The sequence below is a fragment of the Drosophila subobscura genome, chromosome A (genome assembly GCF_008121235.1).
Source record: "Drosophila subobscura isolate 14011-0131.10 chromosome A, UCBerk_Dsub_1.0, whole genome shotgun sequence".
Taxonomy (NCBI): domain Eukaryota; kingdom Metazoa; phylum Arthropoda; class Insecta; order Diptera; family Drosophilidae; genus Drosophila; species Drosophila subobscura.
This window is the reverse complement of record NC_048530.1, coordinates 794713-821069: the sequence shown is the minus strand read 5'-3', so window position 1 is coordinate 821069 and position 26357 is coordinate 794713. Positions and strand designations below refer to the sequence as shown.

Genomic DNA, 26357 nt, shown 5'->3' with positions numbered 1-26357 from the left:
TGTTTTTTGCACATTCTCTCATTCACACTCTGCTTCGCGCAGTGGCAGAGGCCTCTGCCCCTGACACGTCCCAGCCTCTGCCGCGTCTCTGCCCAGACTCTGCAGTGTGTTGCTCTAGGGGAGGGTGGCGAGCTAAAGGAGCGTGTTGGCGTGAGTAGTGTTGTTGATGTAGATGACAGATAAGGAAAAAATTTAAAATTCGACAAATAACCGCTAAGGTGCATTTGTAGTACTGAGTGCCGGGTATAAAAGTTGTGACGCGTAAGAAGCGTCTCACACGTCCCTTCTCGTTTTTGTACTAAAGAGACCAAACGCAGGAGCCAGCTGAGTTATTTAATATTTATTTAAGCATACAAATATGACTCTCGAGCTGTACATTTTTGGAGTGTAACCTCGTTGCTTAGCCTAGAACTTTTCACCTTGCGCCTTGATGGTGATGTTGTGCACCTGCAAATAATAAGGACCTCAGAAAGTACAATATGTAGACAGGGGGTAGGAGAGCGTACCTGTACGTTGGGTGGAGTACCGATAGTCCAGAGCACCGCATCAGCAACATCATCTGATTGTAGCATTGGCATGTATTGCCTAATGAACGCCTGGATCTGCTGCGGCAAAATGTCCGTGTCGACAATGCCAGGACTGATGGTCTGCAAGGTATTTCCAATGACGTGATTGCTAGAGTGGTGGTAAAGGGAGTCCCCTCTTACCGAGACCCTGACTCGGGTCTTGTTGCGTAGAAACTCCTGACGATATATTTCGTTCATGGCGCGGAGCGCAAACTTGCTGGCCGGATATATATTCAGTGAGGGGAGCTGGGGACCTAGGTTTGGCACATGTTGTCCGGCCACGCTGTTCACGATGACCACGTGACCCTCGGCCCCTCGCTGTCTCATCGATTGGAAAGCCTCGCGGATGCAGTAAACACTGCCCATGACGTTCGTTTCTACGGTGTCGCGCATGGCCGCAGTGTTGGACTGACCGCTTAGCTCTCCGCTGGCAATAATCCCTGCATTGCTGACCAGCACGTCTACGCCACCTAACTGGCGATGTGCCCAGTCGAATGCTGCCAGTACGTCCTCCTCGTGCGTAACGTCGCACCTCATTCCGTGCAGACGCCCCTGCTCCTCCTCTGGTAATCCTGCCCGCAGCTGCGTAACGCGCTCCTGGCGACGCGCCAGGCCGATAACTACCAGACCGGCACCGACCAAAGCGCGTACACAGGCCGCACCAATGCCAGCACTGGCGCCAGTCACTACCGCCACTTTGTTGCGCCAACGTTCCATGCTGCCCAACGACTGAGCTTTAGTGAGGAGCTGGTTTTAAGTCTCGCCCACAGCTTTTCTGCTGCGGAACATCAACAAAGGAAGCCATATAGTAGGCAAAGCGCTAGCTGTATCGATTGCCCCAGAAGTTGGTTGGTGAGTTATAACACACCACTTATTGCCATCTCCCCACCAAACTAAGTAGTTGCTCAACGATTAATTTTGTGCCATTTAATGTGCCTTTAATAACAACGAGTCGGCTGCTAAATACTGAATGGCAGCACAAGTGCTGCATGAATAAAGCAGACAGCGCACCTCTATAAATTTTGATTTCACTTGTCATGGGATCCCCCGTTTTACTTGGAAAACAGTCATAAGCTGTACTGTAGCAATGTGCCAGTTCTGTTTAGGTAAATTTGGTAGGGAAATACTTATACTGCCCTCACAAGCATATCTCAATGAAATTAGTGAAATGCGGGAGACCAAGAAGATCATCCGATTATACAGCTATGATAAAGCTCAAAGCTCAGCGTCAGACTTCAATGGGTACAGACGATTTGAATTATTCCAAGTGGAAACATTTCTCTGCTGAGATTCAAATAATGCACACGTATGTATGTATAAGTATCTATATACGGGTATTTAGATACGTGATACGTGGATTTACATAATTATACCCTGTATTCGAAGAAGAGTAAATGGGGTATGTTGTATTTTTGCACAAAAGGTGATGTATGTAACGTACAGAAGGAAACGTTTCCGACCCCATAAAGTATATATAATCTTAACCATCATCAAAAGCCGAGTCTATATCCGTCTTTCTGTCCAATTGTCCGTCCGTCTAGTTTGTCGGCTAGCTCTCAACGAATTTTGCCTATAGACTGCTGTAATATCACACTCATACAAGTATATTTTAAAAATGAGCCCCGCCCCCACAAAGGGCATAAATATGCTGCATCCACATTTTGAAGATAAGAGAAATCCAACACAAATCCGTAGGGAATGACCATATCTATCAGATCACCGAATTAAAACTCGACTGGATCACTATTATAGCCAGATTAAAAAAATGGAATGCCCCAAATCTATCAGAAAGAGTTGGTTCGGTTTCTTGAGGAAAAAAATGTTTGTAATAAATACCGCACAAAAATAATCATTTTTGGTTTACAAAGCCTAATATTTCCCAGACGGTAAGCTAAAGCCATACAGTTTTGGGTACAGTTTATAGATGCACTTAGCAGCTTCTTAGAATGACAAATTTCATTACAATGAAAAAAAAACATCACTCCATTTCTAAGCCCCATATCTTTCAAAAAAAGTTGATTTGGTTTCTTGAGGGGAAAATGGTGTCAATTAGTGTTATTATTCTTCTCTAAGTCTCTTAATGAAGTAAAATTATGAGCTATTACACTACCCGACACAATTTTTCCTTTGAAATGCAAATATTGTTATTTTTGCGCGGTATTTTTAACTTTTCAGACAAAGAAAGTTATTTAAAACCCGATCTAAGATACTTAAAAAACAAAACCTCTGAAAACCCATTCTTTAAATAAGAGTTCTGGCATAGAAAGAATACCATGACTCATTAAATAAGTGTAATGCCCGAAATCTATGTGAAAAGGTCGCTTTGGTTCCTTGAGAAAAAAAAAAAGTTCGATTTTGCCGAGTAGTGCTATGTAAATATCCCTCATTCAGTTATTTAAATGTACATTCAATTAATCTTTTTACTTTTCCATCAGCTGAAGCTTATGAACTCGGAAGGCAATCGCACTCCAGAAAAAGCGAGCGCAAAGTTCTTAGGATTAACATAATCTAATAAAATAATTTGATCAAAAATAATCAAATAATCAAATGTATCTTATATATAAAGTTCTCGTGTCACAATGTTCGTTGCCGTACTCCTCCGAAATGGCTTGACCGATTCTCATGAAATTCTGTGAGCATATTGAGTAGGTCTGAGAATCGGGCAACATCTATTTTTCATACCCCTTAGTGATAAGGGTTGTCCACCCTTAACCTTTTTCTTTAATTTTGAATTTTTAGACATTTTTTTAATTTCTTTATTTGTATTATACCCGGTACTCGAAGAGTAAATAGGGTATATTGTATTTGTGCGAATAACGGTTGTATGTAACGCACAGAAGGCAACGTTTCCGACCCCATAAAGAATATATATTTCTTGATCAGTATCAATAGCCGAGTCTATGTCTGTCTGTCTGTCTGTCCGTCTGTCCGTCCTGATGAGCGCCTAGTACTCAGAGACTATAAGAGCTAGAGCCACCAAATTTTGCATCCAGACTTCTGTATGCTCACACTGTTACAAGTGTATTTCAAAAAATGAGCCACGCCCCCTTCCGCCTCCGCAAAAGGGCGAAAAACTCCCAAATCTACACAATGAAGAAATTACTTTGCAGTGGCCAAACCCACCTAGTCCCGCAGCTTATTGCAGCACACTCTGATTCGCGCTGTTTATGGCCTCTGCCCCTGACACGTCTCTGCCTCTGCCTCTGCCGCGACTCTGCAGTGTGTGTCTATAGGGGAGGGTGGCGAGCTAAAGGAGCGTGTTGGCGTGAGCAGTGTTGTTGGTGTAGATGACAGATGAAGAAAAAATTTAACAAATAACCGCTAAAGTGCAGATGTAGTACTGAGTGCCGGGTATAAAAATTGTGACGCGTAAGAAGCGTCTCACACGTCCCTTCTCGTTTCTATTATGTCGCATTAAAAAATACATACAACACTAAATTTTGACCCTTTTATCGCCAACCCCAAAGTAATTTAATAATTTTTCATCACCGGTCGACAACTGATCAACGATCTAACCATAACATTCAGCGATGCAATGTACAATGAAGCATTAATTGCTATTGAGGATCTTTGCATTGTCATTGCCAACTTACCACTCAGTCATTTCGGTATAAATTCGCCAAATCGAACTGCATCTTATTATTGAATACTGAAATGAATCGTGAACTGCAGTACAGCACTGTAGAAATGGCAGCGATTGTTGCACGCGATGTCCCACTAATGAATGAGGAACAAAGAACCATTTATGATCGCATTATGCTCGCAGTTTCAGCTGGACAAGGTGGGTTCTTCTTTGATGCACCGGGTGGAACTGGCAAAACATTCGTTATTTCGCTAATTCTTGCTGAAATACGATCAGATAATGGCATCGCATTGGCCGTTGCATCATCGGGCATTGCAGCCACTTTATTAGATGGAGCCAGAACAGCTCATTCAGTATTTAAGCTGCCACACAAACATCCGCTTGAGTCGTGGAACAGGACATTGAAAGATATTAAAACAACGACAGACTATTTTGGCAATCATTTACAAAATAAATCTAGTCGTTGCAGCTAATGGGGATGTAATGGGATGTTGATTTAAAAAAAGGTCTTTAGAAATATGTATTTAGAACAGGGCTCGGCACCCATACCTCGCGCTTCGTTTTGGCGCTCGTGTGCGAAGACAGCACGCAAAACGGTACTCCGAAAGAAATTGGTTTTGGTACCAATCACTGTAATACACGTGTACGTGAGCGGCAGCTCCGCGGCAGAGCCATGAAGTAATTATATAAGCATCAAGCAACTATACAAGGAGGTCTCGTCGTCGGCAGCGTTCCTCGTGTCATTTCCCTTTGAGTTCAGTGCTTCAGGCGCACACTCCATTGTCGTTTCACTCACACTTACTGCGCAGAACCCTTTCACTCGCACTCACAAGCAGCATCCATACGTGACAAACGGGCCCGACGGCACCTCTTTATATAATTGCTAATGCTGTGCGTTGGGTCCGTGACCATGCCATCAGGGACACAGTAAAAAGTGTCACGCCAATCGCTGCTGAAGCAAACAATTTGCGAGCGGCGGCTTTGGCTGCTGTTGTTGCTGCTGTGCCAGCAGTTTTGAAACAAACTGTTTTTAATGGCTATTTCCCTTGCCGCTTCTCGCTTTTTGGCTGTTGTTGCATTGTAAATGCGTCGAAGAGAAATAAATGTAACCGCAAAAAAGCGAATAAACACACACACGGAAAAGTGAATGGATAAATCTATTAAAACCAGTGCCGCCCAGTCGGACTTAGTTGCTTCCAAACAGTACTTCGGTATCGCTCCCTTTTCCCCTAAGCATGAGTACACTATGCGTGAGGTTTTCAATTCAAATTTACAGGGGGTGAAACACGCGGGAATGAGTCCTTTTTACAAACGGTACTCGAAGAGTAAATAGGGTATATTGTATTTGTGCGAAATAACTGATGTATGTACCGCAGAGAAGGAAACGTTTCCGACCCCACAAAGTATATATATTCTATTCAGCATCAATAGAGCAATCGATATAGCCATGTCTGTCTGTCCGTCCGTCCGTCAGTCTGTCCTGATGAGCGCCTAGTACTCAGAGATCATAAAAGCTAGAGCCACCAAATTTTGCATCCAGACTTCTGTATGCTCACACTGTTACAAGGGTATTTAAAAAATAAGCCCCGCCCCCTTCCGCCCCCGCAAAACGACGAAAACCTCCCAAAGCTACAAATTTGAAGATAAAAGAAAACTAAAAAATGCCATTCCGTAGGAATGACCATATCTATCACCGAATTGGGATCGGAGAGGATCATTATTATAGCCAGAATAAAGAAATTTATTGGCAGTGCACTATGGGTAAAAAGCCTGAATTTTTGGCATTTATGTAATTTTTTTTTGGGTAAAATATTTGAATGCGACTTAACTTTTCTGATTCCTAAATACCCAGATAGAACAAAACTGGTTTTAGAAGATTTTTACCTAGAGTAAAAAACATATAGAGTGGTCAGAGCACAGAAAAACCTGCTGCCTAATCAGTTTAGTGGATTGGCTCCCAGAGAGAGAGAGCTTGGCGTTGGCTCTCTTGAGCATTGAACGCAAAGCGACTCTCGCAAAACAAAGTTGTGTTTCCTCTTCAAGTCTGCTTCGCAATTTCATGTGTGCGGTGACACATATGTACATATGTACATACATGATGGCAATGCGTGTAACCATTCTCGACTTCATATGCTTTTTCATTTTTAGCGCTTGAGACGTTTTTGGCATTTTTATCTTGCTTCTGAGATCACATACCCTTCCTTCAAACTTGCGACTTTATGAAGCAGCTTGAGCCAAATAAAAAATAAATTGATTTTGTGTATCCTCTCTATGCTCATATATTTCTTAAATACATTTAGGACGAAAGGGATAAACGGTTATAAACATCTAAATATGTATACATATAACAACAATTGACTTGGCGTTGCAAATATTTTCCATTAGAGTATTCAGCGTAGACTGTGTGAATAAACATAGAGAGACACACACGAGACTGCGAAAGCGACTTGAAAAAGAAAAACAAATAAATTCTTTTTGGCACAGCTGCCATGTCTCCACTTATAACTCTATGTTTATTGGTTTCGATTAGGTAAAGATTTTAACGTAATTTTGCGGTGCCCAATTTAAAAACAAAAAATGCAACAAAATTCTAGAAGTAGATTAATTTTTGTGATTTTAAGACTTTAACATTTTTATTTTATATGAGCTCCTATTTGCCGAAGTACCTAATAATTTTTCCGAAAGCCATATGCTGTTCTTTCGAAGCAGAACGAGCAAAAAATAGCTTAGAATACATTTTCTATGTGCACTGCAGACGTGTGTTTTCGAAAACCAATCGCTAAATCTCACATTGCTTTCCGTTTTAAAATGCATTGACTTCTTACATAACTGCTCGCATAAGCTGCGCTTGTTAACAGTGACCGAACTATCTAAAATTAATGCTTTAAATATAAGGCAACAGCTTTGCCTCAGATATGTTTATGAAGCTTCTACAGCCTTCCTGCCAAGTTTTGTAGAAAAGATAGCTCGATCCTAGCTCATTTTGCAATATTAGCTTGTTTGTATCCTTACCTACACCGCCTCCGATGATCCTATTGGGCTTTGAGGTGGCTCAGAGGGGGCCTAGCTGAGGCCACCGGACGGGTCGCAGGTTGCGGATAGCGAACGGCCTACCCCAGTGGGTAGGTCAGCTGCGAATAGGCGGGCATCCCAAAGAGCATAAACTAAGTTGGCTCTGAGGGAGAGTACCGAAAATAAGCAGTCCCGGACAGCCAGCGGGTGTTCGCGACGCAGCAACACTGACGATGCGCTTGTGGTGCCGCCTCTCATTAAGTAGCTCACACAATCCCATCCCTACACAACACCTACCCACATCCTAGCCCCAACACTCACCTCACACCGGGCCGGACTAAGGTGTCACTCGACCCGTGCCAAGAGTCAGCCTGGCTGGGGGCCCGGTATAAACACTAGCCCAGTCGTGAACGGAAAGCTCAGGGACCTGGCAGCCCCCTGTTCTAATTATGCCTTACCCGGGTAACGCAGAGCTCTGCCGGGGTGGACCGTTCCCCTTCTCTGCAGCTCGTGGGAACTATATGGATAAATCACAAAATATTGAAAACAAAAATAAAAACGAGAGAGGCACTCCCCAAATGCCTGCAGGGAGAAATCCCAAGCGGGAGAAGGCAGCGGCCCAAAGGCCTGGCCCGATCCGCTCAGACGCAGGAAAGACCTGCACGGTGAAGGACGCGGGTATGAATCCGGGTGGATCCCATCCCAAACCTGGGATGGGTGGAAAGCCAACACCCAAAACTGATACCATGGTAGGGCAGCTAAGCAATATTGCGGCTGCTCAACCTTCCGGTGAAGCGGCGGGTGATGACTTACCATCAACCAGCGTCCAAGCCAAGAAGTACAGTTATGCCGAAAATAGGAGTGCTGGGCACATACTCCGTCGGCAGAACGCCAACCAGGAAGTCAGTCCAACAGTAGACTGGCTGAAAAAAGTAGAATGGGCCTCGGCGGTGTTGCCCAACTTCAGTGTGGAGCCACAGAAGGTGGCCGCACAACCGAAGAGGCAACGATCAAGAGACGCCCGGCCCTAGAGAGCTACTCCTCGGAGACGGAGCTGCTGCTCGATTTTGAGGCGATGTGTCGGGACGACATCCTCGACGACTCGGACGCCGATATAACAGTGGTGGAGAATGACTCTAATGAAGTCTCTGAGGCTTCTGCAGATAAACCTCCACCACTGTAAAGCAGCCATGAAGGCTGCTCTTATACTCCGCTTAGTCGCGAGCGGAGGAGACATAGTCCTAATCCAAGAGCCCTGGGTGGTAGGAGGCAGGGTCTGTGGATTAGCGACAAAGGACTACAAGATAATTGTGGCCCAAACGGAAGGTAAAATCAGAACCTGCATATTAGCAAGAAAGCACTTAAATATCTTTTTGCTCCAGAACTTTAGCAACGGCGACAACACGGCGGCTAGCCTAGAGCTACAAGGGACACGCCTGAACCTGGTGTCGTCCTACATGGCTCATGAGGAAAGCGATCCTCCCAGTGACCTCGTTCGCAAGATTGCCAGCGACAGCGAGAGGTCGGACACAAGCCTACTAATAGGCTGCGATGCCAACGCTCATCACACCCAATGGGGAGCTCGGATACAAATGTAAGGGGTGAGTCACTTTTCAGCTTCATCCTAAACTCCAACCTAATTATTGGAAATCGGGGTAATGACCCCACTTTCATCATTAAAAACCGCCAAGAGGTTATTGACCTCACTCTATTGTCTCACAAACTGTCAGACATAGTGAAAAGTTGGAGAGTCCTAGAGGACCACTCCTTCTCCGACCACAGGTACATCGAGACAATCCTATCGCTCGAAAGCACCATACCCACTAGCTATGTAAACCCAAGAAAAACCAACTGGGATACGTATAGCGCAAAATGGAGGAATTACTCCCCTCTAGCCCCAAAATTCCCTGACACACAAGACGACCTTAATCGTCTTGTGGACAATTTCACGGAAGGTTGCAATAAGGCCTTCATGGCAGCTTGCCCCTCAACAAAACCAAGAGGGAAAAAGAAACCCCCCTGGTGGTCTAAACATATAGATACCCTCCGGACAGACTGCAGGACTCTCTTTAACAGAGCCAAAAGCAGCAGCGAGGTAGCGCACTGGGAAAATTACAAAAGTAAGCTAACCCTATACAAAAAAGAAACAAGGAGAGCAAAAAGGGCCTCTTGGCAAAAATGTTGCTCCGAAATTGAGGACACGTCAGAAGCCGCAAGGCTACGCAAGATCCTGTCAAAAACATCCCCCTCGGTGGGATATCTCAAGAGAACTGATGGTACGTGGACAAACTCTAGCGAGGACTCCCTACACATTCTACTCGATACTCACTTTCCTGGGTGTTCGACCATCGAGTCAACAGACACCCCAAGTGAAGGCCCGGAAACCTCGATGGGGCACATCCTCACAAAACGGAATATAAGCTGGGCAGTAAACAGCTTTAAATCCTACAAATCGCCTGGCCCGGACCAAGTCATTCCGGCTCAGCTACAAAAAGCCGGGGACGTGGCCATCAACTGGCTGCAAAGTATCTTCAGGAAGATACAGACAGTGGGAAAAATCCCCCGCGCTTGGCTAAAGGCTAAAATAGTCTTTATCCCCAAAGCAGGGAAACCCTCACACACAACCCCAAAAGACTTCAGACCAATAAGTCAATAAGTCCTTCCTTCTTAAAACCTTTGAAAGACTAGTCGGGCTGCAGCTGAGGACAACCATTAATCCTCAGTGGCTGTCAGGCGCTCAACATGCCTACCGAAAAGGGAAATCCACGGAAACGGCACTCCATGAAGTAATCTCGGCGGTAGAGAAATCTCTACATGTCAAAGAATACTCCTTAATCGCTTTCCTAGACATTGAGGGAGCTTTTAACAACGTCATACCGGAAGCCATCACAGAGGCCCTGACTGACCTGGGAGTGGATCGTCACTTGGTGATGCTCATAGATCAATTGCTCACATGCAGGACAGTGACATCATCAATGGGATCGTCCACTCAGTCTAGGTATGTCAACAGAGGCACCCCGCAAGGCGGTGTCCTGTCTCCCCTTCTATGGAACATAGCAGTCAATAAGATTTTGTGTGACCTGGAATGGGAGGGCTGCAAGGTGGTAGCATACGCGGACGACGTTGCCATTATCTTCTCGGGAAAATTCCCTCAAACACTCTGCGAACTAATGACCGCGAAGCTCGCGCGACTGTCAGAATGGACAAAGTCGCGTGGACTGGGAATTAATCCCTCTAAAACGGAACTTGTGTTGTTTACAACCAAATACAAAATCCCGTCCCTCAACCCCCCCAATACTAAACGGATGCAGGCTCTCCTTCAGCGACAGTGCCAGTTATTTAGGGTTGGTAATTGATAAAAAGCTCAGCTGGAACCTAAGCATCAAAGACAGAGTGAAGAAGGCTACGATAGCCCTCTACACTTGCAAGAAGGCCATTGGGCTAAAATGGGGCATGAACCCAAGAATAGTCCAATGGATCTACCTAGCAATAGTAAGACCAATACTGCTCTACGGAGTCGCAGTGTGGTGGACTGCCCTATCGAAGGGAACCATCACTAAGCAACTAAGCAAGGTGCAGCGTACTGCAGCCCTAAGCATCAGTGGAGCTCTGAGCACAACACCAACGGATGCGCTAAATGCTATACTTTGCCTGCAGAGCCTTGATCTTGCAGGTAAGGAGCAGGCAGAAATGGCAGCAATCCGTCTCAGAGACTCTGACCAATGGGTGTCACATCGCACCGGCCATGCGTCCATCCTAAATGGAAACAACACCGTCCCTTCAAAAACGGACTACTGCGTTCCGAGGGAGTATACAGATACCCCCTTTGAATCAATCATCCCTCACAGAAACGACTGCCTTGAGGGACCACCTGGTCCAAAGGGAGCCATTCGAATCTTTACTGATGGCTCAAAGCTGGACAACAAGGTCGGAGGAGGAATCTACTCCGAACAGCTGAACATAAGTCACTACTTCAGGCTTCCGGATCACTGCAGTGTCTTCCAAGCGGAGGTCATAGCGATCAAGGAAGCTTTGAACTGTCTTCAGGAACTAACCCCTGAGGCGACTCACATAAACATCTATAGTGATAGCCAAGCTGCAATCAAATCACTAAATGCGATAACAGCAAGCTCGGCTACAGTGGCAAACTGTCGCAAATCTCTTCACGAGATGGCTTATCAGTTCGTCATCAGCCTAGTATGGGTCCCGGGCCACCAGGACATTGAAGGCAACTGTATGGCAGATGAGCTGGCCAGAGCTGGAACAACAATCCCCCTTCTCAATGATAAGGAGGATATACGTATGCCAATGGCCACCTGCAAGCTCAAAATAAAAGAACATTTTAAGCAACTAATAAATGACAGATGGCAAACTGTGCCACTATATCGCATAACTCGGCAAACATGGCCTAACATTAATAGGAAGCGCACCGATGAGCTCTGCAAACTCAGTAGGAGTAGGTGCAGCTCAGTCATACGCTCCCTTGCGGGACTCTGGCTAATAGGCACACATGCAAACAGGCTGGGCGCCCCATATAACGACTTCTGTCGAAACTTTAGAGATGAGGACGAGGAGGAGACTGTGGAACACCTGTTCTGCTCCTGCCCGGCTCTCAGTAGAAGGAGACTCCAATACTTGGGCGCTCCTTTTCTAAATGACATTTCGGACATGTCTACAAAAAGTCCCAGACGGATCGCAGGCTTCATAAGGGCATCCGGATGGGATAATGGATAAAATATGGTCTCACGGGAGAGATGGGAACGAAACATGCGGTATCACAATGCGCCGAAACCGGCCTAAGTGTGTCGGGTCTCTGACAACCCCGACAGCCGCCTCAACCTAACCTAACCTACCTACACCGCCAGGTTGAAGAAATTGCGTTGAAATGACCATTCATTGAGACTCCCCACGTGTAATGTTTCTAAAATATTTCTCAAAGTGGTACAAAAATGTAATCATATTGTTTGGGTTGAGGTTCTTGATCGAACCGTTTGACATTGGCGTGACAAAGTCCAGCATTTTAAAATGCATTGCTATTGTTTGTGGCTAAATCTTTAAATATGTGTAGTTAAACTTTGATAAGAGTAACCTAATGGTAATGATCTATTGGCTCAAGTAGCCACTATGGTCAATATCAATGCCAAGTTGTGGTTAGAAAATAGCCTAAGTTTCCTGAGCTAACTTAAATTATTAATTAATATTGATTTGGCTTTAAAAGAACAAGTGTCGACCACACCAGAGTGAAGTTTGTGGAGAAAGAGAATTACATGTAGGAAGTGGATGGTGGTGGATGTTAATGAGGCGCCGCCTGCTCTCGTTAGAAGGAAGAAGGAGAAGATTAAGGTTCTAAAGTCCACGCAGGACAAAGATGAGGAATTGTTTTTGCACGGAATCGAGGGTATCCTGACAATTATACCCGGTACTCGAAGAGTAAATAGGGTATATTGTATTTGTGCGAATAACGGTTGTATGTAACGCACAGAAGGAAACGTTTCCGACCCCATAAAGTATATATATTCTTGATCAGCATCAATAGCCGAGTCGATTGAGCAATGTCTGTCTGTCCGTCCGCCCGTCTGTCCCTCCGTCTTGTTGAGCGCCTGGATCTCAGAGACTATAAAAGCTAGAGCCACCAAATTTTGCATCCAGACTTCTGTATGCTCACACTGTTACGAGTGTATTTCAAAAATGAGCCCCACCCCGCCCCGCCATTCCGTAGGGAATGACCATATCTATCAGATCACCAAATTGGGATACGGTTGGATCATTATTATAGCCACAATGAAGAAATTAATTTGCAGTGGCTAAACCCCTTATATTTGTTTTTTGCACATTCTCTCATTCACACTCTGCTTCGCGCAGTGGCAGAGGCCTCTGCCCCTGACACGTCCCAGCCTCTGCCGCGTCTCTGCCCAGACTCTGCAGTGTGTTGCTCTAGGGGAGGGTGGCGAGCTAAAGGAGCGTGTTGGCGTGAGTAGTGTTGTTGATGTAGATGACAGATAAGGAAAAAATTTAAAATTCGACAAATAACCGCTAAGGTGCATTTGTAGTACTGAGTGCCGGGTATAAAAGTTGTGACGCGTAAGAAGCGTCTCACACGTCCCTTCTCGTTTTTGTACTAAAGAGACCAAACGCAGGAGCCAGCTGAGTTATTTAATATTTATTTAAGCATACAAATATGACTCTCGAGCTGTACATTTTTGGAGTGTAACCTCGTTGCTTAGCCTAGAACTTTTCACCTTGCGCCTTGATGGTGATGTTGTGCACCTGCAAATAATAAGGACCTCAGAACGTACAATATGTAGACAGGGGGTAGGAGAGCGTACCTGTACGTTGGGTGGAGTACCGATAGTCCAGAGCACCGCATCAGCAACATCATCTGATTGTAGCATTGGCATGTATTGCCTAATGAACGCCTGGATCTGCTGCGGCAAAATGTCCGTGTCGACAATGCCAGGACTGATGGTCTGCAAGGTATTTCCAATGACGTGATTGCTAGAGTGGTGGTAAAGGGGAGTCCCCTCTTACCGAGACCCTGACTCGGGTCTTGTTGCGTAGAAACTCCTGACGATATATTTCGTTCATGGCGCGGAGCGCAAAACTTGCTGGCCGGATATATATTCAGTGAGGGGAGCTGGGGACCTAGGTTTGGCACATGTTGTCCGGCCACGCTGTTCACGATGACCACGTGACCCTCGGCCCCTCGCTGTCTCATCGATTGGAAAGCCTCGCGGATGCAGTAAACACTGCCCATGACGTTCGTTTCTACGGTGTCGCGCATGGCCGCAGTGTTGGACTGACCGCTTAGCTCTCCGCTGGCAATAATCCCTGCATTGCTGACCAGCACGTCTACGCCACCTAACTGGCGATGTGCCCAGTCGAATGCTGCCAGTACGTCCTCCTCGTGCGTAACGTCGCACCTCATTCCGTGCAGACGCCCCTGCTCCTCCTCTGGTAATCCTGCCCGCAGCTGCGTAACGCGCTCCTGGCGACGCGCCAGGCCGATAACTACCAGACCGGCACCGACCAAAGCGCGTACACAGGCCGCACCAATGCCAGCACTGGCGCCAGTCACTACCGCCACTTTGTTGCGCCAACGTTCCATGCTGCCCAACGACTGAGCTTTAGTGAGGAGCTGGTTTTAAGTCTCGCCCACAGCTTTTCTGCTGCGGAACATCAACAAAGGAAGCCATATAGTAGGCAAAGCGCTAGCTGTATCGATTGCCCCAGAAGTTGGTTGGTGAGTTATAACACACCACTTATTGCCATCTCCCCACCAAACTAAGTAGTTGCTCAACGATTAATTTTGTGCCATTTAATGTGCCTTTAATAACAACGAGTCGGCTGCTAAATACTGAATGGCAGCACAAGTGCTGCATGAATAAAGCAGACAGCGCACCTCTATAAATTTTGATTTCACTTGTCATGGGATCCCCCGTTTTACTTGGAAAACAGTCATAAGCTGTACTGTAGCAATGTGCCAGTTCTGTTTAGGTAAATTTGGTAGGGAAATACTTATACTGCCCTCACAAGCATATCTCAATGAAATTAGTGAAATGCGGGAGACCAAGAAGATCATCCGATTATACAGCTATGATAAAGCTCAAAGCTCAGCGTCAGACTTCAATGGGTACAGACGATTTGAATTATTCCAAGTGGAAACATTTCTCTGCTGAGATTCAACTAATGCACACGTATGTATGTATAAGTATGTATATACGGGTATTTAGATACGTGATACGTGGATTTACATAATTATACCCTGTATTCGAAGAGTAAATGGGGTATGTTGTATTTTTGCACAAAAGGTGATGTATGTAACGTACAGAAGGAAACGTTTCCGACCCCATAAAGTATATATAATCTTAACCATCATCAAAAGCCGAGTCTATATCCGTCTTTCTGTCCAATTGTCCGTCCGTCTAGTTTGTCGGCTAGCTCTCAACGAATTTTGCCTATAGACTGCTGTAATATCACACTCATACAAGTATATTTTAAAAATGAGCCCCGCCCCCTCAAAGGGCATAAATATGCTGCATCCACATTTTGAAGATAAGAGAAATCCAACACAAATCCGTAGGGAATGACCATATCTATCAGATCACCGAATTAAAACTCGACTGGATCACTATTATAGCCAGATTAAAAAAATGGAATGCCCCAAATCTATCAGAAAGAGTTGGTTCGGTTTCTTGAGGAAAAAAATGTTTGTAATAAATACCGCACAAAAATAATCATTTTTGGTTTACAAAGCCTAATATTTCCCAGACGGTAAGCTAAAGCCATACAGTTTTGGGTACAGTTTATAGATGCACTTAGCAGCTTCTTAGAATGACAAATTTCATTACAATGAAAAAAAAATCACTCCATTTCTAAGCCCCATATCTTTCAAAAAAAGTTGATTTGGTTTCTTGAGGGGAAAATGGTGTCAATTAGTGTTATTATTCTTCTCTAAGTCTCTTAATGAAGTAAAATTATGAGCTATTACACTACCCGACACAATTTTTCCTTTGAAATGCAAATATTGTTATTTTTGCGCGGTATTTTTAACTTTTCAGACAAAGAAAGTTATTTAAAACCCGATCTAAGATACTTAAAAAACTAAACCTCTGAAAACCCATTCTTTAAATAAGAGTTCTGGCATAGAAAGAATACCATTACTCATTAAAAAAGTGTAATGCCCGAAATCTATGTAAAAAGGTCGCTTTGGTTCCTTGAGAAAAAAAAAAGTTCGATTTTGCCGAGTAGTGCTATGTAAATATCCCTCATTCAGTTATTTAAATGTACATTCAATTAATCTTTTTACTTTTCCATCAGCTGAAGCTTATGAACTCGGAAGGCAATCGCACTCCAGAAAAAGCGAGCGCAAAGTTCTTAGGATTAACATAATCTAATAAAATAATTTTATCAAAAATAATCAAATAATCAAATGTATCTTATATATAAAGTTCTCGTGTCACAATGTTCGTTGCCGTACTCCTCCGAAATGGCTTGACCGATTCTCATGAAATTCTGTGAGCATATTGAGTAGGTCTGAGAATCGGCCAACATCTATTTTTCATACCCCTTAGTGATAAGGGTTGTCCACCCTTAACCTTTTTCTTTAATTTTGAATTTTTAGACATTTTTTTTTAATTTCTTTATTTGTATTATACCCGGTACTCGAAGAGTAAATAGGGTATATTGTATTTGTGCGAATAACGGTTGTATGTAACGCACAGAAGGCAACGTTTCCGACCCCATAAAGTATATATATTCTTGATCAGTATCAATAGCCGAGTCTATGTCTGTCTGTCTGTCTGTCCGTCTGTCCGTCCTGATGAGCGCCTAGTACTCAGAGACTATAAGAGCTAGAGCCACCAAATTTTGCATCCAGACTTCTGTATGCTCACACTGTTACAAGTGTATTTCAAAAATGAGCCACGCCCCCTTCCGCCTCCGCAAAAGGGCGAAAAACTCCCAAATCTACACAATGAAGAAATTACTTTGCAGTGGCCAAACCCACCTAGTCCCGCAGCTTATTGCAGCACACTCTGATTCGCGCTGTTTATGGCCTCTGCCCCTGACACGTCTCTGCCTCTGCCTCTGCCGCGACTCTGCAGTGTGTGTCTATAGGGGAGGGTGGCGAGCTAAAGGAGCGTGTTGGCGTGAGCAGTGTTGTTGGTGTAGATGACAGATGAAGAAAAAATTTAACAAATAACCGCTAAAGTGCAGATGTAGTACTGAGTGCCGGGTATAAAAATTGTGACGCGTAAGAAGCGTCTCACACGTCCCTTCTCGTTTCTATTATGTCGCATTAAAAAATACATACAACACTAAATTTTGACCCTTTTATCGCCAACCCCAAAGTAATTTAATCATTTTTCATCCCCGGTCGACAACTGATCAACGATCTAACCATAACATTCAGCGATGCAATGTACAATGAAGCATTAATTGCTATTGAGGATCTTTGCATTGTCATTGCCAACTTACCACTCAGTCATTTCGGTATAAATTCGCCAAATCGAACTGCATCTTATTATTGAATACTGAAATGAATCGTGAACTGCAGTACAGCACTGTAGAAATGGCAGCGATTGTTGCACGCGATGTCCCACTAATGAATGAGGAACAAAGAACCATTTATGATCGCATTATGCTCGCAGTTTCAGCTGGACAAGGTGGGTTCTTCTTTTTGGATGCACCGGGTGGAACTGGCAAAACATTCGTTATTTCGCTAATTCTTGCTGAAATACGATCAGATAATGGCATCGCATTGGCCGTTGCATCATCGGGCATTGCAGCCACTTTATTAGATGGAGCCAGAACAGCTCATTCAGTATTTAAGCTGCCACACAAACATTCGCTTGAGTCGTGGAACAGGACATTGAAAGATATTAAAAACAACGACAGACTATTTGGCAATCATTTACAAAATAAATCTAGTCGTTGCAGCTAATGGGGATGTAATGGGATGTTGATTTAAAAAAAGATCTTTAGAAATATGTATTTAGAACAGGGCTCGGCACCCATACCTCGCGCTTCGTTTTGGCGCTCGTGTGCGAAGACAGCACGCAAAACGGTACTCCGAAAGAAATTGGTTTTGGTACCAATCACTGTAATACACGTGTACGTGAGCGGCAGCTCCGCGGCAGAGCCATGAAGTAATTATATAAGCATCAAGCAACTATACAAGGAGGTCTCGTCGTCGGCAGCGTTCCTCGTGTCATTTCCCTTTGAGTTCAGTGCTTCAGGCGCACACTCCATTGTCGTTTCACTCACACTTACTGCGCAGAACCCTTTCACTCGCACTCACAAGCAGCATCCATACGTGACAAACGGGCCCGACGGCACCTCTTTATATAATTGCTAATGCTGTGCGTTGGGTCCGTGACCATGCCATCAGGGACACAGTAAAAAGTGTCACGCCAATCGCTGCTGAAGCAAACAATTTGCGAGCGGCGGCTTTGGCTGCTGTTGTTGCTGCTGTGCCAGCAGTTTTGAAACAAACTGTTTTTAATGGCTATTTCCCTTGCCGCTTCTCGCTTTTTGGCTGTTGTTGCATTGTAAATGCGTCGAAGAGAAATAAATGTAACCGCAAAAAAGCGAATAAACACACACACGGAAAAGTGAATGGATAAATCTATTAAAACCAGTGCCGCCCAGTCGGACTTAGTTGCTTCCAAACAGTACTTCTGTATCGCTCCCTTTTACCCTAAGCATGAGTACACTATGCGTGAGGTTTTCAATTCAAATTTACAGGGGGGTGAAACACGCGGGAATGAGTCCTTTTTACAAACGGTACTCGAAGAGTAAATAGGGTATATTGTATTTGTGCGAAATAACTGATGTATGTACCGCAGAGAAGGAAACGTTTCCGACCCCACAATGTATATATATTCTATTCAGCATCAATAGAGCAATCGATATAGCCATGTCTGTCTGTCCGTCCGTCCGTCAGTCTGTCCTGATGAGCGCCTAGTACTCAGAGATCATAAAAGCTAGAGCCACCAAATTTTGCATCCAGACTTCTGTATGCTCACACTGTTACAAGGGTATTTAAAAAATAAGCCCCGCCCCCTTCCGCCCCCGCAAAACGACGAAAACCTCCCAAAGCTACAAATTTGAAGATAAAAGAAAACTAAAAATGCCATTCCGTAGGGAATGACCATATCTATCACCGAATTGGGATCGGAGAGGATCATTATTATAGCCAGAATAAAGAAATATATTGGCAGTGCACTATGGGTAAAAAGCCTGAATTTTTGGCATTTATCTAATTTTTTTTTGGGTAAAATATTTGAATGCGACTTAACTTTTCTGATTCCTAAATACCCAGATAGAACAAAACTGGTTTTAGAAGATTTTTACCTAGAGTAAAAAACATATAGAGTGGTCAGAGCACAGAAAAACCTGCTGCCTAATCAGTTTAGTGGATTGGCTCCCAGAGAGAGAGCTTGGCGTTGGCTCTCTTGAGCATTGAACGCAAAGCGACTCTCGCAAAAACAAAGTTGTGTTTCCTCTTCAAGTCTGCTTCGCAATTTCATGTGTGCGGTGACACATATGTACATATGTACATACATGATGGCAATGCGTGTAACCATTCTCGACTTCATATGCTTTTTCATTTTTAGCGCTTGAGACGTTTTTGGCATTTTTATCTTGCTTCTGAGATCACATACCCTTCCTTCAAACTTGCGACTTTATGAAGCAGCTTGAGCCAAATAAAAAATAAATTGATTTTGTGTATCCTCTCTATGCTCATATATTTCTTAAATACATTTAGGACGAAAGGGATAAACGGTTATAAACATCTAAATATGTATACATATAACAACAATTGACTTGGCGTTGCAAATATTTTCCATTAGAGTATTCAGCGTAGACTGTGTGAATAAACATAGAGAGACACACACGAGACTGCGAAAGCGACTTGAAAAGAAAAACAAATAAATTCTTTTTTGGCACAGCTGCCATGTCTCCACTTATAACTCTATGTTTATTGGTTTCGATTAGGTAAAGATTTTAACGTAATTTTGCGGTGCCCAATTTAAAAACAAAAAATGCAACAAAATTCTAGAAGTAGATTAATTTTTGTGATTTTAAGACTTTAACATTTTTATTTTATATGAGCTCCTATTTGCCGAAGTACCTAATAATTTTTCCGAAAGCCATATGCTGTTCTTTCGAAGCAGAACGAGCAAAAAATAGCTTAGAATACATTTTCTATGTGCACTGCAGACGTGTGTTTTCGAAAACCAATCGCTAAATCTCACATTGCTTTCCGTTTTAAAATGCATTGGTCAAAAATAAGTTGCTTTATATTTCAGACATGGGGTTTGTTTTGAAAGACGCCGTGAAAGAGACTGTAATGGATTTTAATTAAATTAAAAAACTCGTCCTGCGGGGCCTTAAGCTTTAAATTGTTGTTAACTGCTTTAAAGTTTTTGTTAAACAAAGATTGCTCCGAATTTTTGCAGTGAACAATGCAGTCCTTCAAAAGCTCAAAAGCTGTCCTCAAAAGCTGTCCTCAAAAGCTGTAAAATAGCGCAATGAGTTTTTTGTACTGGGACTGAGGCTATTAGTGGAAGGAGCATCGGATCTGTCCGGGGTATGGCTTTCGATATCACTGTTATCACTAAGCTAAGTGCTTAGTGTTTCCTTAGTGGTGTTATTTAAGGAAAACTCTTCGCAGGGTAAGGGTTCTTTGTTCTCTGAAACTTCAATTTCCGTTTCTCGCAATGCCTCATCAATCACATTTATGAGCATGTGGTCATCATCCGGTTCACAATTCCCTGTTGTTGTTTTCGAGGTAATGATTTTCATTGACAACATTTTTGAAATTATTTCGTTAAATTCAAGAAGCATTGGGTTATTGTTTGTAACCCCTATACTTCTTATTAGATAGAACAGGTTCTCCAATGCATCTTGATTAAGTCGAGACAAGATCAAAAAGGAAACATCTAAATGCTCGTTCCATATGTCGTGTGCAAGCAATAAAATGGAATTCATAGATAGAATAAGTCCATCAATACAATATACATTTCTAGGATAACGACACTTCTCAAAATACTCTTTCATTTCGATAATGTATTTCTCCACATTGTTATTTTTTTGTAGCGCCGACTTCATTGGGTTTTTGTCTCTTAGATTATTGCTATTTAAGCAATCAAACATTTTATTAACCCTTTCCATAAAAATAGCAGTTGAATGTGCCACATAGTAGAAGAATTATTATAATCAATTTCAAACAATTTCTCAACAATTTCCCATGATACGGGCCCATCAGGTGTTTCAATAAAATTTTTCATTAAAATGTTGCGTAAAGATTTGATCATATGTGGGACATCATAAAGGGCAAAAAATGTATTATCATCGATCTTAAAATAAGGGCTGCCAGACTAACCCCATATTTTTGAAAGGCTCCGCGGTTATTTGAGCCTTGATCGCATACAATTGCTCTAATATTAAGTCCCACTTTATGAGCGACTTTAATATTGTTTTCAATGGCTTCCTTCAATTTCAGCGAAGTCAGGCCAGTGGATGTTGCAAAATAGCTTAAAACATATTTCCATCTCACATAGAGCCCCCTAACCATGAACACAAAAATTTGCTTGCACAGTTGGGGTGTTTTATCAACACCATCATCCACAAACCCTGCTACTTCATCTCTGAATGAATTGTAATGCAGGCCCTTTCTAATTGTCATTTTATCAAAGATCAAAACAGCATTCTTACTTTTCTCATCCATTTTTGAAAATACTGTAAGCAGAGTCTTCAATAAAATCTCTTTTAAGCCTGGGACCAAACCTTTCACAGGAGCCCATCTACCCAAAGATGATTTTGACGGAAAATTTAACCCCAATTCATTTCGCATAAATTCGTATGCTTTGGAAGAATAAAAATTTATGCTTTGAGCAATTATTTTTTCATCCTCGTGCCACGAAGTTTTATTTTTAAGGAGCATTTTGCAAACCGTATTAGAATTCTTCGAAATCTTTTTATTATTATCTATCATTGAAAATACATTTCCTGCGGTTCTTGACTCTTTCAAACATCGGAACTTCTTGTATTTTTCCCTCCTCAATATTATATTAAGTTCTATATTAAGTTCTTGAGACATTTTCCAATATTTATTTTTGTAAAATAATTCATTTTGCTCCTTCTTTAAGCAATTGTGACAAAACTCCACATTTTGGGTAGGCTCATCAGATACAATCATTATTGTATCATCAACGGGCTGGACGGCAATGGAATCTAGACTATCCATGTCTACATCAATGTCCGAACTATTCCTAGCTGTAAAGGTTGCTTTTTTAAGAGCAGACAATGATCCTATTTGGTCGACATGATCCGAAAATTGAAACATATTATCATCCGTGGCCTGAGGAAGGTTATTATTAGTGTTCCGTTCGTGAAACAAGCTTAGCGTTGGCACAGCTCCTGATTTCAATTTTTTTTCCGAAATACTTTCTTTCGAAATGTTTAAGGCAAATACGAGCTAGATTCAAATTTACGTCGGGATTAATATTACATTTTGTAACCCAACGACGCCGAACACTTTTGTTTTTTGGAAATTTGAAAAGTCGTACAGGAAAATGCTCGCTGGCATTCCTGTATCCTTGCAAGCAGGACTCCATAATGCACCTGGCTCCAGCTTGTCTATGGTCCTTTTTTGGTATTTCCATTTTAATGTATTATAAATTTTTTGTAATAAATGAATAAGTACGTAAGTTATAATATATATAACTATGTAGTATAGTATAATATTATATTGATATGAATAGTATATGGATATGGTATGTACTTATATTATAATTGAATAATAGGAAATGAATAAGATGTGTATATACATATGTATGTAGGTTATAATAGGATATTTATATAAACGAGATATGTATGTTCATATGTACTATAAGAATATAATAATAATATTTCGCAATATCGCAAAGGGACGCTTGAAATCGACTTGTCGCAACGAAATCTAGCAAAGAAATGACTCGCAATGACACAAATTGGTGAATTGGTGGTACAGGAAGACCCATCATCATCAATGTATGTATTTAAAAATGTATGCATGTGTAACCGCACACAAGAGACTACGAAAGCGACTTGAAAAGAAAAAACAAATAAATTCTTTTTCGGCACAGCTGCCAATCAATTTATTTTTATTTGGGGCAAGCTGCTTCATAAAGTCGCAAGTTTGAAGGAAGGGTATGTGATCTCAGAAGCAAGACAAAAATGCCAAAAACGTCTCAAGCGCTAGAAATGAAAAAGCATATAAAGTCGAGAATGGATACACGCATTGCCATCATGTATGTCACAGCAAATATGAAATTGCGAAGCAGACTTGAAGAGGAAACAAAACTTTGTTTTTGCGAGAGTCGCTTTGCGTTCAATGCTCAAGAGAGCCAACGCCAAGCTCTCTCTCTCTGGGAGCCAATCCACTAAACTGATTAGGCAGCACGTTTTTCTGCTCTGACCACTCTATATGTTGTTTGCTTAGTGCTAGTACCATATGTTTTTGCGCGCTTTCAAAGTCGGATGATTTTGAAATGCTTTGAATTGTGAAAAAATGCGCGAAAAATGTAACAACTTGCAGATGTAATTGTAGCTCGATTACAAAGTTTATATACAAGCAAAAATATGGAAATGACAGGTCGAGGTATTTAAATTAGTTGTTAATACATGTTTTTGTATAGTTGTGTGTTGTTTTTTAATTGTCCAATATTTTGTTCGTGTGTCTTTTTAGCTTGGTACTAACAATTGCACGTGTTTTCCATGGAATATTCCTTTGCACAGCACACCACTGCACAGAAGTTCAAGTTGCTTGTTATTAACCAAATATTATAGAATCACGTGGTGTTAATGCTTTATGCCCGTTTTTGCCCCTTTTCGAACCATTTTAAATTTTGGAGATGCTTATGAGTTTACTCATGCAGCCGCTGCTGGAGGTCTGGACCAACAACAATCGTGAAGCAGACGCAATAAAAAGTTGTAATTTAAAGAGTATTGACAAAAACTGACCAACTAGAGATACAACTTTTAAATTTCAAACGAAAATTATCCAATTTATTGCATAGTTAAACAAGTACTAAACGAAATTCAATTGTATGTTGGAGCGATTCCAATCAAATTACTTTTAACCAAACAATCATTCAATCAGTCAATCAAATATATTTTTTAAAAGTTCTAAAATGTTTTAAAGGATCTTTGATCATAATTAATCGTTTGAATACCTTTTTTTATATTAAATACGACGTAAATGGGTTCCAGTTTGTATGGCGGTGGGCGGTAGGCGGGGTTCAAATGACAACATTTTTTTTCCGAAACTCTACTTTAGTCTAAATAACATTCATGCAAATTTTTAGAGCTCTAGCTCTTTTGGTTTGGTTAATGCCAAAAAAAAGTTATTTTTACCCATAGTGCAGTGGCTAAACCCACACCGTCCCGTAGCTTATATTTGTTTTTTTGCACATTGTCTCATTCACACTCTGCTTCTGCAGTGTGCGACCTCTGCCTGTGCCGCGCCACTGCATCTGCAGTGTGTGGCTCTAGGGAAGGGGGGCGAGCTAAAGGAGCGTGTTGGAGTGTGAAGTGTGTAGATGTAGATGACAGATGAAGGAAAAATGTAGAATTTGACAAAAAACCGCTAAGGTACAGTGACGTAAGAAGCGTCTCACACGTCCTTTCTCGTTTTGGTTTCTTCTATGCGTTTCCTGAAACGTTTTCCATGCGTCAATTTCTGCCTTCCAAAAGCCTGAAAGATGAGGTAACCTTCGGAAAACACCCGAACGGTCGGGAAGCTGTTCGGATTGCATTTACTCTTTCTTGGTGGAAAAAGATGCATGAAAGAACGCTTATTTTGGGGAGTCGGTACTACATAGTCAGAGAGGGAGGGATACAAGATCGATTCTTTTTCGCAACCACTTCTAGTCGGTCCGACCGGGAATACACGTGTACGTGAGCTGCAGCGCCGTGGCAGAGCCTTGTCTTATGCACAATTGTGCAGTACCAGAAAACATCGATGACAATGTCAGTGAGCGCGTAAGTTTGAATTTTTTTCTCTGCCGCTGCGGCACCGATGCAACGCAATTTTGGCATATTTAACTTTCATTTTTTCAAATGAATTAGGGCTTATATGTTTCCGTGTTAACTTGGGACATAATCTAGTAGAAGAATTATTATAATCAATTTCAAACAATTTCTCAACAATTTTCCATGATACGGGCCCATCAGGTGTTTCAATAAAATTTTTCATTAAAATGTTGCGTAAAGATTTGATCATATGTGGGACATCATAAAGGGCAAAAAATGTATTATCATCGATCTTAAAATAAGGGCTGCCAGACTAACCCCATATTTTTTTGAAAGGCTCCGCGGTTATTTGAGCCTTGATCGCATACAATTGCTCTAATATTAAGTCCCACTTTATGAGCGACTTTAATATTGTTTTCAATGGCTTCCTTCAATTTCAGCGAAGTCAGGCCAGTGGATGTTGCAAAATAGCTTAAAACATATTTCCATCTCACATAGAGCCCCCTAACCATGAACACAAAAATTTGCTTGCACAGTTGGGGTGTTTTATCAACACCATCATCCACAAACCCTGCTACTTCATCTCTGAATGAATTGTAATGCAGGCCCTTTCTAATTGTCATTTTATCAAAGATCAAAACAGCATTCTTACTTTTCTCATCCATTTTTTGAAAATACTGTAAGCAGAGTCTTCAATAAAATCTCTTTTAAGCCTGGGACCAAACCTTTCACAGGAGCCCATCTACCCAAAGATGATTTTGACGGAAAATTTAACCCCAAATCATTTCGCATAAATTCGTATGCTTTGGAAGAATACAAATTTATGCTTTGAGCAATTATTTTTTTCATCCTCGTGCCACGAAGTTTTATTTTTAAGGAGCATTTTGCAAACCGTATTAGAATTCTTCGAAATCTTTTTTTATTATTATCTATCATTGAAAATACATTTCCTGCGGTTCTTGACTCTTTCAAACATCGGAACTTCTTGTATTTTTCCCGCCTCAATATTATATTAAGTTCTATATTAAGTTCTTGAGACATTTTCCAATATTTATTTTTTTGTAAAATAATTCATTTTGCTCCTTCTTTAAGCAATTGTGACAAAACTCCACATTTTGGGTAGGCTCATCAGATACAATCATTATTGTATCATCAACGGGCTGGACGGCAATGGAATCTAGACTATCCATGTCTACATCAATGTCCGAACTATTCCTAGCTGTAAAGGTTTCTTTTTTAGGAGCAGACAATGATCCTATTTGGTCGACATGATCCGAAAATTGAAACATATTATCATCCGTGGCCTGAGGAAGGTTATTATTAGTGTTCCGTTCGTGAAACAAGCTTAGCGTTGGCACAGCTCCTGATTTCAATTTTTTTTTCCGAAATACTTTCTTTCGAAATGTTTAAGGCAAATACGAGCTAGATTCAAATTTACGTCGGGATTAATATTACATTTTGTAACCCAACGACGCCGAACACTTTTGTTTTTTGGAAATTTGAAAAGTCGTACAGGAAAATGCTCGCTGGCATTCCTGTATCCTTGCAAGCAGGACTCCATAATGCACCTGGCTCCAGCTTGTCTATGGTCCTTTTTTGGTATTTCCATTTTAATGTATTATAAATTTTTTGTAATAAATGAATAAGTACGTAAGTTATAATATATATAACTATGT

The 26357-nt window shown here is 42.0% G+C and overlaps 2 protein-coding genes across 2 annotated transcripts; both read right to left on the bottom strand.

Annotated features, from left to right (window-relative positions):
- Positions 1-393: 393 nt before the first annotated feature.
- Positions 394-1315, bottom strand: LOC117893770 (farnesol dehydrogenase-like). The gene is made up of 3 exons (XM_034800513.1): positions 708-1315; positions 507-647; positions 394-447 (listed from the first exon to the last, which is right to left on the bottom strand). The coding sequence occupies exons 1-3, from the start codon at positions 1281-1283 to the stop codon at positions 406-408; spliced, it is 759 nt and encodes a 252-aa protein (XP_034656404.1). The 5' UTR covers positions 1284-1315; the 3' UTR covers positions 394-405.
- A 12059-nt stretch (positions 1316-13374) lies between these two features.
- On the bottom strand, positions 13375-14299 carry LOC117894248 (farnesol dehydrogenase-like). The gene is given in 4 exon segments (XM_034801196.1): positions 13375-13428; positions 13488-13628; positions 13690-13761; positions 13763-14299. Coding segments are annotated over 4 exon segments (759 nt in total). The 5' UTR covers positions 14267-14299; the 3' UTR covers positions 13375-13386.
- Positions 14300-26357: the final 12058 nt, after the last annotated feature.

What these genes read in the sequence shown, in the direction of transcription:
- LOC117893770 (XM_034800513.1), bottom strand. Translation starts at nt 1,283, where the DNA reads ATGGAACGTTGGCGCAACAAAGTGGCGGTAGTGACTGGCGCCAGTGCT. An exon ending in AGACCCGAGTCAGGGTCTCG is followed by an intron (nt 648 to 707) that starts GTAAGAGGGGAC and finishes AATACCTTGCAG; the next exon opens with ACCATCAGTCCTGGCATTGT. An exon ending in GTACTCCACCCAACGTACAG is followed by an intron (nt 448 to 506) that starts GTACGCTCTCCT and finishes TATTATTTGCAG; the next exon opens with GTGCACAACATCACCATCAA.